General features: G+C 38.6%; 1 protein-coding gene across 2 annotated transcripts in view; it reads left to right on the top strand.

Annotated features, from left to right (window-relative positions):
* Positions 1 to 11,047, top strand: part of DOK7 (docking protein 7) — a 62,349-nt gene extending 51,302 nt beyond the window's left edge. For both annotated transcript variants that reach the window (XM_069856406.1, XM_069856405.1), the window contains exons 9-12: positions 4,318 to 4,383; positions 5,445 to 5,516; positions 8,544 to 8,696; positions 10,271 to 11,047. In XM_069856406.1, the coding sequence (XP_069712507.1) occupies positions 4,318 to 4,383; positions 5,445 to 5,516; positions 8,544 to 8,696; positions 10,271 to 10,407 (428 nt within the window). In that variant the 3' untranslated portion in view covers positions 10,408 to 11,047. The remainder of the gene's footprint in view (positions 1 to 4,317; positions 4,384 to 5,444; positions 5,517 to 8,543; positions 8,697 to 10,270) is intronic.
* Positions 11,048 to 18,213: the final 7,166 nt, after the last annotated feature.

Raw genomic sequence — 18,213 nt, 5'->3', positions numbered from 1 at the left:
TGTCTGACAGCTTAGCTTTTTTGATGGAAAAAAGGGCTTTCTTTCAAGCATTTTAAAATTTTTTATTGCAAACCTATGCAGACTGATACTTCTATTCCAAGCTTCGAAGTAAGATTTCAAGGAATTAATTGAGAGCAGTGAGAAAGAGGAATCTGGGCGATACTGTGTTGGTTGTTGCTATCTGGTTGAAAATAATTTATAATTAACGATTTTTTTTTGCCAGGAAACATGTTGTCAGCTCTTCAGATACAGGAAGACAAAGTACACTATTGTTCCTTTATTTAGCTGATAAAGGACTCTTGTGCTGAACAGCGTCCACTATAAGTATATCATATCTTATAAGGCTAAAGGCTGTAATAGAAGGGCATTACCATAATGAGAAATTGATTCATAAAATCCTGCCATAATATGACATGCTCTTTTTTGACTGCGGTTTATTTTATAAGTGCACTCAAAAAAATTCTATACAGGAAGAAAAATATGAGCTCATAAAAAGTGGTTTAAGTAAGCTGATTATGATATTGATTGCTTTTGCAAGCAACTTTGGCCTTAGTGGCTCTCTGAATTACTAGGGGCCTGACAGGAGGGATTAAAAAAAAAGGCACTATTGTGAAACTATATGCTAGTGAATGATTCAAATGCTGCTGCTTCATCCTCTGGGCTAAGTAAGTTCAGTAGGTTCATGCTTCCTGCTTTGGGGGTGACAGAAGGTGATAAATCCACGCTACAGTTACTCTCTAGTCCTGCCTTTTCTATATTCCTGATTTGATTCCCCACACCTTCTCTGACACTGAAATCTGAAGAAGTTGCATGTCTCAGCCTTCTAGAAATTAAAAAGTTGAGGAACCTTAATTGCAAACATAGTGATTCATTCTCAGCCAGTGTAGATCCTGAGCTTCAGATGCATCAAGACCTTTAGAGCTATTGTCTGTAAAGCATCATTGAAGTTTATATTTTTCAAAAACCAAACACTGAGTTTCCTGGTACGGGAAAACGGTGATGATTTTAGCATGAAGCTTTTGTATTTTTAAGGATGGAAGGTTGAGCTGGAGTGGCCCTATAGTATGGGAAGATGGATAATAAATAGAGGTAGTTAGATCTTCAGTAATTCCTTTGGACACACAAATCACTTTGAAAACTGAAGAGCTGCAAAATTAGGGAAGTTTTACAGGGCAAATATACATCACCAAGAACTTTTATTACATTTACATGAGAAAACCTTCAGCTAACCTTGCAGGACTCAGTAGCTCTAGGCTATGGATGCTCTTTTAAACAAGGTCTCTGTTTTCTGAGGAGGAGAAAGAAATGTTGCTTGGCTGAGTGGATCAAAATGCTTCATAATAAAAGTAGCTTTAATTCAATAAGAAACAAGAATTTACGTAGAGCATAGTGTTTTCTTCTGTCCTGACTCCTTGTCAGCAAATTTAATAGCCTGGACTTGCAGAGTTTGTGACCTGCTCTGTGAAGGTGAAGCAGAAGCTGGGCAGTAGAGCAGTGATCACCTGGTAAATACAGCCTAAGTGTTGCATGTCTGCTTGCTGGCCAAGTAATGATGGGTGGCAGGATTTGAAACTGTAAACTGTCTGGGCTCAGTTTATAGCATGTATTTCAGATTCTCTCTCATTTGTTATTTTTTTCTTTTATGGCGCTTTCTGTTATCACATGTGTTGTAAACTGTGCCTATTTTTGGAGAGTGGGTATAAAGAAATGATTATGAAGTTAGAAAAACATTTCAAATAATAGTTGACTTCATTGAGCTACGTCAGAGATTTGAGCCTAATGCAAAATATTCTACAGCACATTTTCATGTTGTCACATTTTGAAAATCTTCTTTCCTTTATACACCAGGAAAGTACAACAGAGCTACTTGGTTTTAACAAAGACTTGAGTGAGTCAGTCACACAGAACTGGATGGCAGGGGAAACCGAAAAAAATTATTCTTAGTAATCCCTTATTGGAAGAAAGGAATGATGGAATGGAGCATCTGTCTCCTGCTGGATGCTTTATACATCCAGAAATTTACCCTGCTATCTTGCTTTTTCCTTTCCTGCAAGTGTTATCCTAAGACCCATAAAGGAGAAGCAAACCAGTTTATGCGGTAGCTGTAAAGAAGAAAGAAGAAAATAACTAGGTCATCTCTGTTGACGTGTGTTTATACAACACAGTTAAAAGCTTCAGAAAAATTCCATGAGAGATTTGACTAGGTAAATATTTGTTACTTGCCAGATTTAAAAATGAGGAAAATGCAACAGGTCAAATCCTGAAGCATTAGCATCTTTCTTATAAATGAGGTCCAAATGGTAAAACTTCAACTTGACCATAAATGGACAGGAATGTCTTCTTGTTTTAAATCTCCTTTCCTGTCCTGTGTGCTTTTCACAAAGACCAAAAATGTTGCTAAAAATCTACATTTCCTGTGGAATTATTTCTACTAAAGTACATTAGGTTTTTGAGGGAGGAAAAAAAACCCCACACTAGTTTTGTGATGAAGCTACAATTAGCATCTATCTGTAGTTTTTCTTCAAAGTAAGGTAAGGCTTTCAGTTGCATAAAGTGTGTTCTGTTCTTAATAATGCAGAGACAGGATGTTTTGGGGTGAGAAAAATAGAAATAATTTACAGTGAAAATATAAGTAAATTACATAGTTGAGGGCTGTCCTATTTTTTGTTTATTTTTATCAGCGGTCCTGTTAAAAACATAATTGTGAATAATGTTTTTTGTCCTCACCAAAGTACTTAAATGTTCTATAATCTGATCTCATTTGTTAAAATACATCAATTTCTCAGTATGGTGTGCTTGAAAACTTTTGTTATAGCCTTAGATCACCGCATTTATGCTTTTGTGTACACAAAGACTGCAAGTCTAAAGATTTTAGTTCAGATGTGCGCTTCTGAAGTGGATGTTTATTATTTTTTAATCCATTGTCCTCAGTAAGTGAAATAATCTGTGGTTTTTATTTAGATTTGTTTTGTAAAACTGTAGGAATAATTTTATAAGCTTGCAAATTACTAGATTTAGAAAAAAATGTATGAATGTATAGTTTATACAGGGGAAAAGTCAAGAAATGACCATTTTCTTTTGGTTCTGAGGTCATGCAGATTTCTCAGGTATTTGAGACTGCTATTTATCTTGTTGCATTTGTACATGTTGCATAAGAATTATGATAATTTTTGGGTGGTGTTTTAAAAACAATTTGCAGAGAAATGTTTCACCTGCTCAGTGACTGTTCATCAGTTTAGGAGACAGTGATAATTTTATACCTGCTTCCTAACACCCTGCAACACATGGCACAGCTGCCCTGTCACCAGTGGTAGAGTTACGCATAAACACAGCCTAGCGCCTTATTTCTGTTAAGTGCCATCTACTTACACAAGAAGTTCCCTCAATATTATTTATGCGAAGAGGTATATGCCACTCTTCTTGATTAAAGTGCCCATAGTGACAATAGTATAGAAAGACAGTCATGGCTGGGTAGGGATAATTCTAACTGAACCGAGGTATAGTGCTGATTATTTGCTGGTTAAATAAAGATAGGATGTGTGTATGTAGACAAGCCAACTAACGTATACCACTTTGTAGGTTTCTGAGTTGCTAGCTCTTATTTCCTCGAACTTCCGTACCTAATACTCTACCTGGGACAACTTTGGAATAGCTTCCTGCTGATGCAAATAGGGCTGGGGAAAGGGGACTGACTGTGCTGCCTGACATGCCCTTGGTAAAGCTTTCCTGGCTGGAATACTTGCAACGGTGTTTTACAAGAACCAGCTCTGACCTGGAATTGCACCCCATGGAAGCCACATCATTTCTCTACCTTTCACCCTGCCCCAGTTTATGTATGCACGTCTGTAACTGGACCGTGAAGAGTGATACAGTTCTTCCCAATAACTTTAACAGGTTTTGGATCCAGTCTGATGAGTTTTAATAACTGCTTTAAATTTTGTAGTTGCTAAAGCTACATTATGGCTTGCAAAGACACCTTCCCACTCAGTTATCATTGCCACTTCTCAGTTTAAGACGAGTATCTCTGTGACTAAGGCAACACTCACTACAAACAGGGTGGCCAGTACCCTGAAGTTTTATGGAAGGCATCCTTTCTGTCTAAAGAAAGAACACAACAGCATTAGATTATAGTGCCACAATCTCAGGATAAAGACTTCAGCAAATAATAAAAGGAATACTGCTTAAATGACTTGTAATTCTTCATGAAATTTTCCTTGAAGTTTCAGAATCATCTACTGGAAATGCTGATGCAGAGCAAATATCTAATAATAGCAACAGGAATTTAGATCTAATGTGAATATCTCTCTTTGAAAACAGCTGGTGCTTCTGGCATGGCAGCTTCTGGGTCTTTGAAAATACACAGAGGGCACAGTCTTCAAGTTGGTAAGTGTGAGTGGTTATCAGGTATGTGTGCACATGTAAATTTAAATTAATTTAAACTCAAATTATTTTAAAACTTCAATAATGGTAAAGGTAATGTATTACTTGATTCCCTACAGTAAGACTTATATATTCCTTTGGGTGTTTTGCTTTGCTAGAAAGGCATTGATAGATGGTTTAAGCTTAGAAGAAGCAGGGACAGATGAGATAAGTATCAGAGCATAGGCAGTAATCTTAGTCACAGCAGTAAAATGCTGCCAGAACTTTAACAAAGGGCACGTTACCTTGGGCTATGAGAAATCCTGTATCCTAGCAACAACACGGTGGGAAAGAACCCCACTGCCTTTGAAAATGCTTCTTCATGATAATAGAGAAAGAGACAACATCAGCAGATAAAATTATGAATGCTTGTCAAAATTAATCCAAATATGATCATTCTATGGGCATAACTTTTTAGCTTGCCTTGCTTGAACTTGGATGGAGTCTGAGATCATGAGAAAATCTGGACACCTCTTTTCAGTTTAGTGCTCGGGAGGCACCGGTGATGATGTGCAACCTGGTTTCTGGCAAAGATGATGATTTGTACTTGGAAAGCAAAGTTATCTTTGGAAGTGCTAGTTTAAGCATTTTCTAGAGAGCTTTGTCAGAAATCAAGAAGTTATCCATCATGCTGGAGGTGGAATTTTAACAAGAGGTGGAATTTTAACAACAGTCTTCCAGATGCTCCCAAGATCACCCACACAGTTCTCCCTGATTCATGCATTTAACACAGCTTTGCTCCCACATCAGTGCACAGCAAAACACACTGTTGACCTCAGTGGCCTACAGCGTGAATCCTTGTGAAAATGTGCTAATGATTATTTCCTTGTTGTTACACTCGTTCAAAAATGCTGGCCACACCACTACCGAAAAGTCAAAGCTAACCACTCTTTATGCTTTCTGAGATTACTCAGTATGGTTATTAAGATTAAAAAGTTACAAGTCAAACCCTGAAAAACATAGGCTTTTTTTTCATTGTGCAATTTCTAAAATCCAGAGCCATTGGTGATGTTCATCTATTCTAGGTCCTAAAGGTGGTTATGAGATGCTAACACTTTCTGCAGAACTTGGAACTCCTACTAGCCCTGAGGAACCTGGTGAGTAAAAATCTTTGAAGCCAGTTGCCCTGGAAGACATTAATAATTCCAGTTTCTTTTTCCAATTCCTTTTATGTTGTCACCTCCTCTAAATGTTTATTTTTGAGGTTGTGCCCTTTGAATATATCAGCTTTGCATGTATTGTCACATACATACAGAAAACTTGTCTTTGGACTGTGTTTATAAAGTTGGTTTTATTTCTGTGTTATTTATTGCACTTTTATGAGAATGCTGTCTACATAGGGTAGAAAGTATGAATAACACTGAAAGAAAGGCTAAGACACCAGTTTCAAATATAATTTTCTTCTTACCTCTCCAATTATACTACCTTTTCCTTTGTTTTCCCCTTCATTTCAGTGCCAGTGCACTTTCTCTTCTACTCTCCTCCTCCTATTTTCTTGACTATCTTTTTTTCTTTTCACCTTTCCTCCTTCACTTCAAGCATTTGTGATTCTTTCAGAATGCTGTAACTGTGCATTATTTTCTGTTTTTCTCCCCAGTTCTCTCTCCATAATGATCTCAAATACTGTTCCTCTGACCCTTCTTGTAATCATCTACCTCTGTCCACCCAGAACAGCCTGTTGAAGGCACTGTCTTTGTCCATGATTCTCTGTGTGTACCCTGTTTTCTTAGTAGGAACTTTTGACAGCCCTATGCTTTTCAAATAAACCTTTCTCTTCAAATGAACACAAGCCAGTTTTTAGTGGCTAATGAGTTGTATGGGCTTTTTTTATTTGAAGGAAAAATGAAACGCCAAGTATGTCTATGTTTACAAAGAAAGCAGAGTGTCTGTGAAGATCGCATAAACCAAACAACCAAAGACTTTTCCTTTCCTTCCATTCCCATTTGCCGAACTTTGTTCTTGGTTTGTTTTTGTCCTTTGAATCAATTTTAACCAAGAATATTTAATTGTTGCCAGGGGTTTCTTTGTTCTATGTGCTTCTTTTCCTTTTCTTGCACAATGCCCCGCCAATTCATGTGTGGTGTTCTAGTTCTCAGGAAAATCACTTGTCTTATCTGCATCAGGTATGACATTCATTTTCCTTAAACATTTCACCTGTTTAGCTCTGTAGAGAATTTTGCTACTTTTCATGCTAGCTATTTCATACTAGTAATTTGAGGACACTTCTCTTGAACTCCTGCTCCATCACTTTAACAGTGTATAGAAAGTCTTTAAAAAATATCCCTTCCTTCATAATTCTGTATCAGTCCTTAAGATTGTAATTTGCTTACAATTTTAGCTATTTGGAGCACAGATTTTCAAGGCTATGATTCTACTGAATCCATTTTGGCATAGTCAGGCCAAATTCCTTTGAAATACTCTAGACAGAATAATTTCTGCAAATGATGTTTTATGAAATTATAGATTTTTTTTTTCCTTTTTATTTTGTTCCTAACACCTGGCTTTGGAACAACAACTTGAAGTCTGACAGTTAGAAAAATATTCAGTTATTTCCTATGTATTTTTTATAAAAATCTGTCATAAACTTTCCGAGCTTTCAAAATTTTGGACTAGACAGTGGGCTACTTTGATTTAAACAGCTTAAGCCTGGAGAAATTCTCTTGTCCCGGGTCATGCTTCAACCTCTAACAAATCTTTCTGTTGCCCAACTTTGTATAAGCTATGTCTGCTATTCCTAATAAAACCCAAGAAGAAGAAAAATTAACAGTTATTCACAGTTGCTGTTGGTTGGGCATAAGAAGTCATTCTCTCCCGTGCTATGAAAGCTTTGATCACCTATGGCCTTTCCATTCACGTCTTGTCACTGTCTGAATGGGCAGAAAAGACAAGCAATGATTTGGACAAATAAAGTTTTGATATGAGTTTCATGTGGGGACAAAGAAGGGTTTAATGGGAGATCTCCAAGTAACAGGAGAACCTGAAAGCGTTACCATTTTTCCTCTGTGCTCCTTTGCCCCAAATGGACTGCCCAGGTCTGCCCAGGGAGGTGGTTGACTCGCCTTCCCTGGAGGTGTTTAAGGTGCGGGTGGATGAGGTACTGAGGGGCATGTTTTAGAGATTGGTGGGAATGGTTGGACTCGATGATCCGGTGCATCTCTTCCAACCTGGTGATTCTATGATTCTATGATAATTCTAGGAAGTCCTTTGGTAGAAAAAATAGATGTCAGCAAGGTGTTGAAGACTTAAATGCCTGGTTGGCCTAGTGAAAGAAACCCTCTGCTGTCTTAGTTTTGTTTCTGGAAAGATTAGAATGATGGAAAGCAGGGCTAGAAGAGGTCTTGAGAATTCATCCAGCACACAAAAAATGTTTTCTTTAAGTCAGAATTAATTTATAGAAAACTGTTTCCTAGTAGATGTTAGTCTATTTCTTTTTCAGAAATTTCTAGAGGCAGAAATTCTTCAGCCTCTGTGGGATTTCCTCTGGAGTTCCTGTGATCTTTACTATTAGAAATGTTTTCCCAGTGTCTAATCTTCTACTTTTTTTCCTGCAATTGAATTTTTTATTTCTTGGTCTTTCCCCACTTGGCATCATTCCTGCCTTTTTCAGCTCAGTACAGGGAAGCTGTCAACATCTCTTCATGCTTGCCTTCCTCTTTTCATGAAACAATTCCTCAGTCCATGTTTTTGGGTAATACTTTCTGATCGTCTAGTGATTTTTGTTGCTCTCTTGTGGATGATATAATAGTCCACATCTTCCTAGAAAGGACTGCATCATGCAAGGCTTTATTAACCTGAATTAGAGCTGAAAGCCTTGTAAGGTACCATTGCATCCATTGCTTCTGTTTGAAAATTTCTGTATAGCGTTTGCTTTCTGTCATAACACAGTGAGATAACTGGCTGTGGTCTATGGTCTTCTGCATTTTTCCTGACTTGATTAACCTCAAAGGATGTTTTCTGGAGAAACCCTAGTCTTCTCACATCCTACCTATGACTGAGGAATGTGATGTTTGGCAAGCTGAGTTTTTGCTGCTGAATGTTTGTTTTCAGAACATTTGACAATGAATTTTAATGAAATGGATCGTAGGTCATTGCAAACACTGTCTGTAATAACATGTTTATTTTAGAAGGGGCAGTGGGTTATTCAACTGATATCCCTGCATCAGATCGACCCCACAGTGAGACAGCCACCTATGTTAATATTCCTGTCAGCCCTGCTTCCAAAAAACAGCTTCATTACATGGAATTGGAACTTCAAGAGCCTAGCACAAGCATAAGAGGTAAGGAAATCTACAATATTATTTAAACAGCAAAGGATGCATTAATGAAGAATGTATGGTGTATGGTGATTCTTAATTTCTAGTCTACCCACAGGCATTTTCTAACAGAAGAGTTAACCCTGGTACATTTGTGAGGCGGCTCTTGTAATTGCCAGCTCTTTTGGAAAAGATTTTTAAGTGATGAAGTTCCATAAGATGTTGCATCTTTCTGACGGGTGCATTGTATATGCAATACTAAAGTGAATGTTTTTGTGCCTATGGAGTTTGACAGACAGTAATTTGCTTCGTGATCTCAAGATTTTCATCGGGCCAATTAGGAATACATTTACTTATTTTCTCTTGCTTGGCTTCAAAAACAGGGCTGATGGTGTAGGTGTACAGGACTTGCTCCTGAAGATACTGACTCTGGAGCCATGCAGAAAATACTTAAGAACAGAATGCTCTCCATGAGAATGTCTAGAAGAGCTATAGACAGGAAGGCAGCCCAAATATTCATTTTTTAAAAAAACAATTTATTCTTTTGTCTGCATCTTGCTATTTTACTTCTAATACTTAACTAGGACAACTAGCACATAAATATGCATTGTAGCTACCATGTATGGTCATATAGAAATACATTCCTCCTTACAGAAAGCCCTTAATCAGGATCTGGCATTCAGTTGTTCACATTTGGTATTAATGGATTTTCCACATATGTTTTCCAGCTATTGAGATTTTAATTTTTGTACTTTTAATGGAAGCACTTTTCCCATTTTTTTATGTTGATATGACTATAGGTAAGTAATTCTAAGCTTCTCCCAGACATTAATGCAGTTCTTTGTACAACACCCTGTTGAGATATAAAAGTGATGTTTTGTGTTCATTTTAAAAACCGTAAACCAAGGGATTAAGAATGAAGAGCTGAATTTAAACTTTCCTAAATGTCAACTACACCCTCAAGCTCCACTTGCATAACTTTGAAGATGCCTTTAATGACCATAAATATTTTATTTTTCATACTAAAGTCTTCCCAGCCTCTGGAGTTGTATGTCTGCACCCGTACAGAACTGTTCTGGTTCTGAAAAGACCAAGTACCTTTTATCTCATTTATTGCCAATTATTGAACTAAATTGTCATTCTGTCTAAGGCTGAATGTTGTTGATCTGTTAAACATTCACAGAGTGACTAATCCAGACAAAGAAGAATCCTTGCCAGCTGCCCTACTAATGGTGTTTTCTTTTCAAGTATCAGGTGTTATTTATTTTTTCACTAGTAGCCTGCTGATGAAGCTTTCCAGAGTGGGAGAGCTGACGTCAGATTTGTCCTCTCCTGGGAGGAGTAGAGGTGGAGATTCAAACCTGGGGCAGAAATACAAGCGGTTCATTTGCTTATTTGATGAAAACAATACAGCTAAAACATGTTGATAACAAAGCTTTTGAGGTTTTCAGGTTGTCATCTTACTCCCTTTTTAGAGCTTGCTTTAAGACCAGCACAAGATCAAATGCCTCAATAGCTGAACCCTGGCTTAAGGTTAAGTTTAGCCCAGGAATATATAAGGGATATAGTCTTTTACATGACTTCATTTGGTATTTCAGGGGGTGGATCATCCCGATATGCACAAATTGACATTGCAGCCACCGAGACAGCCCATAAAGTGGGAACACAGCATGCTCAGTGCCGGGAAGAACGCTTGCAGGAGCTGGAGCAGAAGAAGAAGGGGTCTCAGCAATGACTTGTCTAGGAAAAATCTTTCTGCTCCCACAAATCGGTACTTATTTTTTCTTGCAAAAGATTCACATTTATTGTAAAAAATACTTATACAAAAAGCTGCCATTCTTTATTGCATTTGTACCAGATTCATTCCAATATCTTGATTCCTAATTGGAACACTGGTAGCAAGAGAGGTGTGTGTGGTCTTTCTTTTTATTTTAATTTGATTGTAAAGTCCTGATTATTTTTCATATGCAATGACAGATGTAAGTTACATTTTTCTATAATTCTAAAATCCTGGAGAACCTGGAACCAATTCCAGTTTTTATTAAATGGTGGCATTGCCTTTAAAAATAAAGAGCTTGAGTGTGTGCAGATAAGGAAATGTGAATGTATGTGTCGTAAGTGTACACATATGTTGGTATGTGTGCATGTGTATTTATGTAAGCACACATTACTAATAAAATATATGTATATATCTGAGTGTATAAAATATGTAAAACCTCTATTAATATATTAATGGACTCTTACAAAAGCAAGAAAATCCAGTGCCTGATTTTTTGCAGGCACAGTTTTGTTCAATTTATATGCTTATTTACAGAAATGATTAAATTTAGTTACGAGTGATTCAGTTTTATACCTCACCAAATAGTTCTGTATTTTTGAGTAAAGTTGCTCAGATTTAAAAGCTGCAGTGTTAGGGATGCATATGTATATGCATCCTGACAAAAGCACACACAAGCAAGTTATTTAATTTAATTATGTCTATTAACCAAAGTAATAAGAAGGGACATTTTGGGTGCTTCTGTTCTTAAAGAACCTATGTCAAACCATAGGATTTGATTTCATAGTTACTGAATACCTGCAATTCTTAGCAATTTTCCTGAAGTTGAACATATGTATCCTTTTGAAAACCAGATCTCAAGTTTCTTATACAGAATATCTTAAAATCAAGTACTCAGAAGAAACATTTAATTTTGAAAATTGAGTCCTTTATTTAATGTTGGTATGTGTGCATGTGTATATAAATAAAGGACTCTCAAACTATCCTTAAAGTAAACCTGTATCTAAAGCAGATCATCCACCTTGAATCTAAAACTTCCATTGAATAATTCTTTGCTAACCCTAAACAGCATAAAACCAGTTCTGTGTAAAAGGATGAAGTCTTCAGAGATGCTGGAGAACTGAAGCACATCAGGATGTTGTAATATAGGTTTATCTACAATCATTGGCATCTTGCTCTTGTACAGCACTCTTGGCTTCCAGAAGTCATTGGGAGTGATATCTTGGGTATTATGATTTTTTGACTATGTCCTCTTAAATTACAGCATCACAGCCCAATTCTATTTTCAGATATGCATTATCATTTATATTGGTGAGTGGAAGTTTTGTGTCGGTGGGGATTTCACTTTGTGACTCAGAAGGAGAGGTGGGTGATTATTTTTAAGGCAGAATTTAACCTATAAATTTATTTGAATGTAGCCTCCATAGTAAAGTATGAGAAATCTCTCAAAGAAATAAAAGCAGTTTTGAGAGTTGACAATTGCCATTGTCATCTGTCCTGTGTTCAGATGTACTTTTCTGTTTGTCAGTCTAGCGTATTTCTGAAGGGAAACAAAATATTTCTTATGGAAGTCCCAGTTTAAAAGATTATTCTTATTGGACAAACAATCAGATTTGCTTTGTAAACACATAGCCACTACAACTGGAATGGTCTAAACTTACAGCTCCTTGGGACCAGGTTTATCTAGCTGAACTGCTCTTCAGTTAAGGATCCGCCACTGGAGAACTTGCGCGGTTAAATCTCTTGCTGTGTGCATATTTAATATTTAAAATGAGCATAGCTTGTCTGGTGCACTGGGGTGCAGTGTTTTCTATCATGGTATATAATGAAGCTGCAATATTTCTGTTGTAAAATTCTACTTACCAGGAAAGTACATTACCCAGGTTGTCTTCAAAGGCTGCCTTCCTGTATGTTGCTCAAAATTCCTTGCACTGAATCCTGGACTTGCACCATGGGTAAAGATTTGAGGCAACAGTAAAGGTCACCAGATTGCTCCTGACCTTAGAGGAGAAGTCACAATTTTAAAAATATGTTTTTCAGGCTGAATGGGGCTGTGAATCTGTGCATGCACATGGTTCTCTGTGCACATGGTGTGTGCCGTAGCAACCTCATGTAGAAGTGGTTGGATGACTGGATATAAATTTGTGCTTGTAGCCTTTGTTAATGGCAACATAATTATTCTATAAGGCTTTCCACAAATGAAGTCGTTTTACGTTTTAGGCTTCTGTTTCTACTTTTTTTTTACTTCATTTGAACAGACAAATAGAACAGACTTTCACTTATTTTTTATATTAACTTCATGGTCTCATACATTAACTTATATTCAGGATGCTGAAGCAGGACGCCAAACCTTCCTGTTGCAGCTGTTAAAAACCGGTTAGTTGTTGTTTTTGCAGTACCTTGCAAGCCTCCCTGTAAGGCTATAGACTTGACATTTTTATTGAAGAAATGAAAGTTTTCTCATTTGAACAACAGGAGCTTTTTTCCCAAATAAAGAAAATAATATGCCTCCCATTTCCAGTGGCAAACTTGGGGAAGTGGAAATAAAACCATAATCCTATAAGCAGGCTTGGGCTCACCACGGACTGCGTGCTACTCAGTAGGCTACTGCCAAACATAACTACTGCAGCAGTGGGTTTTATGGCGTTGTTCATAAGCTGTTATGGAACATTTTTGTACGCAAGTATTTGGGTCATGGAATTTTTCCAGGTTAACATGGGCTGCAGGATGGAGGGCTGGGGTCTGGAGGTATTTAATTGCCCAACAACACAAGGTGTTGTCTGGGTTTTAGTAGCACTCTGTCACCTAATCATGGAAAGTGCCAGTAGTTGTCTTCAGGCATCTAAATTGTGGGTGAAAATCTGCCCCAAGGGTTGTTTTTAGCAAATAGCTTGGAAAAAATTCTGTGCTTTTCTCTCTGCTGTAAACAAAACAGTTTTAATTAGTGCAGCTAGGAAAGCTATATATGAATTTGAATTATGAGTGATTACAGGTTTTTTTGAAGTGCTGAACCATGCACCCTTCAGTAAACACCTTTCTGGTATAACACACATACTATTTGCTACACTGACCACAGGAAGGAGACACAGAATATTATGGGCTAGAAACCAGTAATTTGTCTTAAAATTATGCATTTTGTTCAGATGACAGTTCTGTGTCATATTTTTATTTCATCTTTTACCTTTTCATCTTCAGCTCTCATTTGGCCGGTCATAGAAATATTATTTTGCATTCTAGGTTGAAATGAAATGTTAATTAAATACCATAAAGCAATAGGAACAAACAAACCTGAGTAAGGATGGAATTAGAAGATATTAAATGTAAATTTATAAGGAGTAGCTCCATAGACTCATGTCTTTTCACTGTAGGTGAGGAGTATTAAGGAAAAGTGCTGTTTAAAAAAATCTGGATGAGCTCTGATGAGTTCAGCTTTATGCTTTCCCTGAAAGATGACAGGCTTCAGGTCCTGTGTTAGGACAATGATGATCAGGTGGTTACAGCTTAAAACTACCTCTCTTGTGGACTTTTCTTTGAAAGGCTGGAACATAGGTGACAGGAAAATGTGTAATTTACATCCTGGATTGTGATACAATAAATAGCTTTCTAAGGCAGGGGGCAGATTTATGAAAGTGCAGCTGCCAAGTAAACTTTGAGTTTAGCAGAAACTTTAAGGTGAGTGAAAGTTAACTTTAAAACTTGCTTTCAAACATTTGTCTGCATCAAAGCATCTAGAAATAATTCAAATTTATTATCCCACTGTGTACACAGAGGCGTATGTAACATCACCATTCGACTGAAATAATAAGTGTCAGCCTATCTAAGAATGTGCCATAGGGGGGTGGGATCGAAAAGCAGATGTAGCGTGACAATAATTTGTCTCCACTTTACATTATACTGTTGCGAAATCCCTAAAAAAGAAAAAAAAAGCCTGCTAGCGCATCTGGTATTGTATAAGTTAAATTTTACTCATCTGTGGGCTGAGCTGGCAATTTATGGATTGTTCATATACAGAAAATAGAGCAGATTGCATGCTAGGAAGGGAACGTGGCCTTTGGATGCTAAAGTTTTATTATGTAATGAATTGCTCAGATTGGTGTCTCTGCTGCAGCTGGAAGATGCAACCTATGTACTGTCTTAGGCTGTGGTGACACTGTCCTTTTCCTACCACCAGTCAGCACTACTGGGCACAAATTGGGAAGCATGGGAAAAATTCGTGTTAGGAACTTGATGGAGAAGGAGACAGGTGTCAGCAGAGGGCTGGAAAGCAACAGTTGTGCTCTTCCAGCTATTGTACTGTCAGAAGAAGGGTGGTGACAGGGTGACAGAGGAGTATTTGAGTCTGTACACAAAGTTTGGGCCAGTGCTGCAGACTGCTGGCTGGATTGTTGCTTGTTGTGCGAAGTGTGATTGTAGGAAGGAAGTGGAGTTTCCTGGAACAGGCTGAGTGTGTCCTCAGCCAACTAGAAGGTGTGTTGGCACTGTCTCTACCAGGAACAGAGTGGAAATTGGGATGGTTAATGCCAACATCCACCCTGAAGAGCCAAGCTGTCGTACTGTATGTACAACAGAGTGTTCCTCACTGTCCTTGCATCAAGTATGCAGAGGGTTCAAGTTGGTACTATGTATGCAGTCTAGACCTTGGAAGGAATTATCCTCTGTGTCTGTTTGTTCTCCTCTGTGGCAAGTATATGAAAGCTTAGTATGTGTGTTGGGTGAGGGATGGTGGAAGCTGAACTCTGCTGTGACAGGGGCAGCACCCTGATTCGGTTTGCAGTTGCACCAACTTCTGTGTTCAGCTACACCAATGATGTCATTCACAATAGCTGAGATATTTCCTAGAGATTAATCAGGTCTATTGAAAGCCCAGGAACAGGTCTTGGATTATTTTTTTTTTGCTGTCTATGTGCTTTTAACAGTAAATGCATGAAACTAGTGGCCATAAGTGATGGCTGTGAGAATGCATCTCCTGCGGTGACTGGACTTCATTCCCAGGTGGATTGCTGTTTAGATTGGCTGGCACTAGATACTCCTTCCAATGTGAGCATCTTGGCCAAGCCCTTCTTTTATTGACAACATTTAATATGTTTACACCCTCTCGTTGCTGTCCATATGGCTGGGGAACTGTCAAAGTGCAAGTTACAGCCTGCAGCTGGCCACATGTCTGGTTTGATCTGGAACCCAAATACTTCTCCAAAGCAGTGCCAAACAGGGATAGGGAAGGTCTGTGGATGACAAATATGTTGTGAACCAAGCATGTGAACTGTGTGTTACCTCTGTCTGGGCTAGTCTTGAGCTGAACACTGTACTTGGGCTTTTGACATGTGATCCTGGATTAGAGCCTGCAGAGAAGCCCTTGGCAGCCTGGCTCCCAGTGCAGCGCTCTGGTTTCTGGGCACTGAGGCACACTGGGTCCTGGCTGGGGAACCTACATTCTTTCATGGAGTGTAACTGCACCAAGTCTCTTAAACTCACGTATTGAATAAATGGCAGAACTGAAAATACGATGAGTTGGGGCCCCTGCCACGTGCCTTTAGGGCCAGTGGGGCGAGATGCCCACTGAAGCAGAGCTGCAGACCCTGTACGGGGCCATAGGAAGTGTACCTACAGGTGTGCTTTGTGCTCTTGAGCTGGGAGCTTGGGGACTACCTTCTGCTACCCAGCCATGGTGAAAGCCCTTCTAAATACTCATTCCAGATCAGCTGTTGAAGTACCCACATCCTGGGAGCTAAGCTGGTTTCTCCATTTCTTGCTGTCACCTTTTGTGCAAATCTATAGTACCCTGGCTAGAGGGATCCTGACACTAGGAAGAGAGCTCTACCAAATAAATCAGATAGCACCTCAGCTTACAAAATGTAAATGATCTCCATTTGATGAATTTAAATAGTCTGGCTATTGCCTGATCTATTAGGCATCAGAATCCCTTGGGAAATGAGTGGGGAAATTATTACAACAATACATCTGCTGTCATGGCTGTTCCTTGTAGAATGATTGATCTGAGCTACTCTACCAGCATGCAAGACGTAGGATTTTTTAAAAATTAAGGCTTGGTTATTTTTGTTGTATTTAATGCCTTGTGTATTTATTTCCCTCTTATTTCCACTCCCAATCTGTTTAATGAATAAAATCTGTCTTATATGGAATCAGTGACACGTTTATTTAAATTGAGGTTGTTTTTCAGGGCAGAATTTTATAGACCATAAAAACCATGAAATACTCTGAACTTTTTCTTCCCCCTAAGAAATGCAGTTCTTCGCTCCTTCTGCTCCCACTTTTGTATTTAAAATTGTTTCTCTAAGTGGTTTGAAAAACTTGGCAATTTGAATAATTACAAAAGGATCAGATAAAATACCAGTTAAGGAAGGTGAAGTTCAACTACTGTTTAAAAGCCGATGGTTCTTGAAAGCTGCCTGGCAGAGACAGCTGGTGTTGGCGACAGCCGACTGAACACGAGTCAACAGTGTGCTCAGGTGGCCAAAAAGGCCCATGGCATCTTGGCTTGTATCAGAAACGGCGTGGCCAGCAGGATAAGGGAACTGATTCTCCCTCTGTACTCTGCACCGGTGAGGCCACACCTTGAGTACTATTTTCAGTTTTAGGCCCCTCACTACAAGAAAGACATTGAGGTCCTGGAGCGTGTCCAGAGAAGAGCAACAAAGCTGGTGAAGGGGCTGGAGAACAAGTCTTATGAAGAGGGGCTGAGGGAACAGGGGTTGTTTATCCTGGAGGAGGCTGAGGGGAGATCTTATTGTTCTCTACAACTACCTAAAAGGAGGTTGCAGAGAGGTGTGTGTTGGTCTTTTCTCCCAAGTGACAGCTGATAGGACAAGAGGGCTGCATCAAGGGAAGTTTAGACTGGACATTAGGAAAAATTTCTTCACTGAAAGGGTTATCAAGCACTGGAACAGGCTTCCCAGGGAGGTGGTTGAGGCATCATCCCTAGAGGTGTTTAAAATGTGGGTAGATGAGGTGCTGGGGGCCATGATTAAGTAGTAGACATGTACGGTTGGAGTCAATGATCTCTAAGGTCTTTTCCAACCTAATGATTCTATGATTCCCATTCAGATGTGTGTTCTCTGCAGTCTCACCTATGAACACCATTATTCATCTTTCTCTAGGTACACCATTGCAGGTATATTTAATTTATACCTTTTTTTCTTTGAATTTTCGTTGCTATTTACAGGAACACAAGAGTGGTGACTCAAGCTTTTTTTAATCTTTAACATCTCAAAGACTACAAAGACTACATACTCTTGTTATTTTGGCCATATGAATAGTCTTTGGAGGCCTAGAAACTACAATAATTAACTGAGTTGTACATACATAGATGTGTGAGATGCACAGTGCAGAAACAAGAGTGGAATCAGACTTTGCAACTCACCGGTCTGTATACCATCCCCAGATCTCAAAAAGTAGGGAAAGCTTCAAAGAGCTTTGACAGGAATGGAAACCCTAATACCTACTTTATGCTGCTGCAGCTACAAACTATTTCAGGGCCAAGTTGCATTCAGCAACCACTGCTGTTTAGCGTTTTTTCTCCTCTAGGTTTGTGTGAACAAACTTTGGGCCCAAAGACACATTAACAGGAATGTTTAAATAACTAAGGTGAGTTGACTGTAATGACCCCAGTCTCCAACCTTTGGCACTGATGATCTGACTCATTCCTAATTTCAAATTACTGGGATGTGTAAATATTTTGCTAGTGTCTTGTAGTTTGAAGCGCTTGCCAAACATTCTTCTGCTGGAGCCCACATGGCCTTTGAGCCA

Source organism: Phaenicophaeus curvirostris, chromosome 4 (genome assembly GCF_032191515.1).
Source record: "Phaenicophaeus curvirostris isolate KB17595 chromosome 4, BPBGC_Pcur_1.0, whole genome shotgun sequence".
NCBI lineage: Eukaryota > Metazoa > Chordata > Aves > Cuculiformes > Cuculidae > Phaenicophaeus > Phaenicophaeus curvirostris.
Note: the sequence above shows the minus strand (reverse complement) of the source record. Positions and strands in the feature narration are given on the sequence as shown.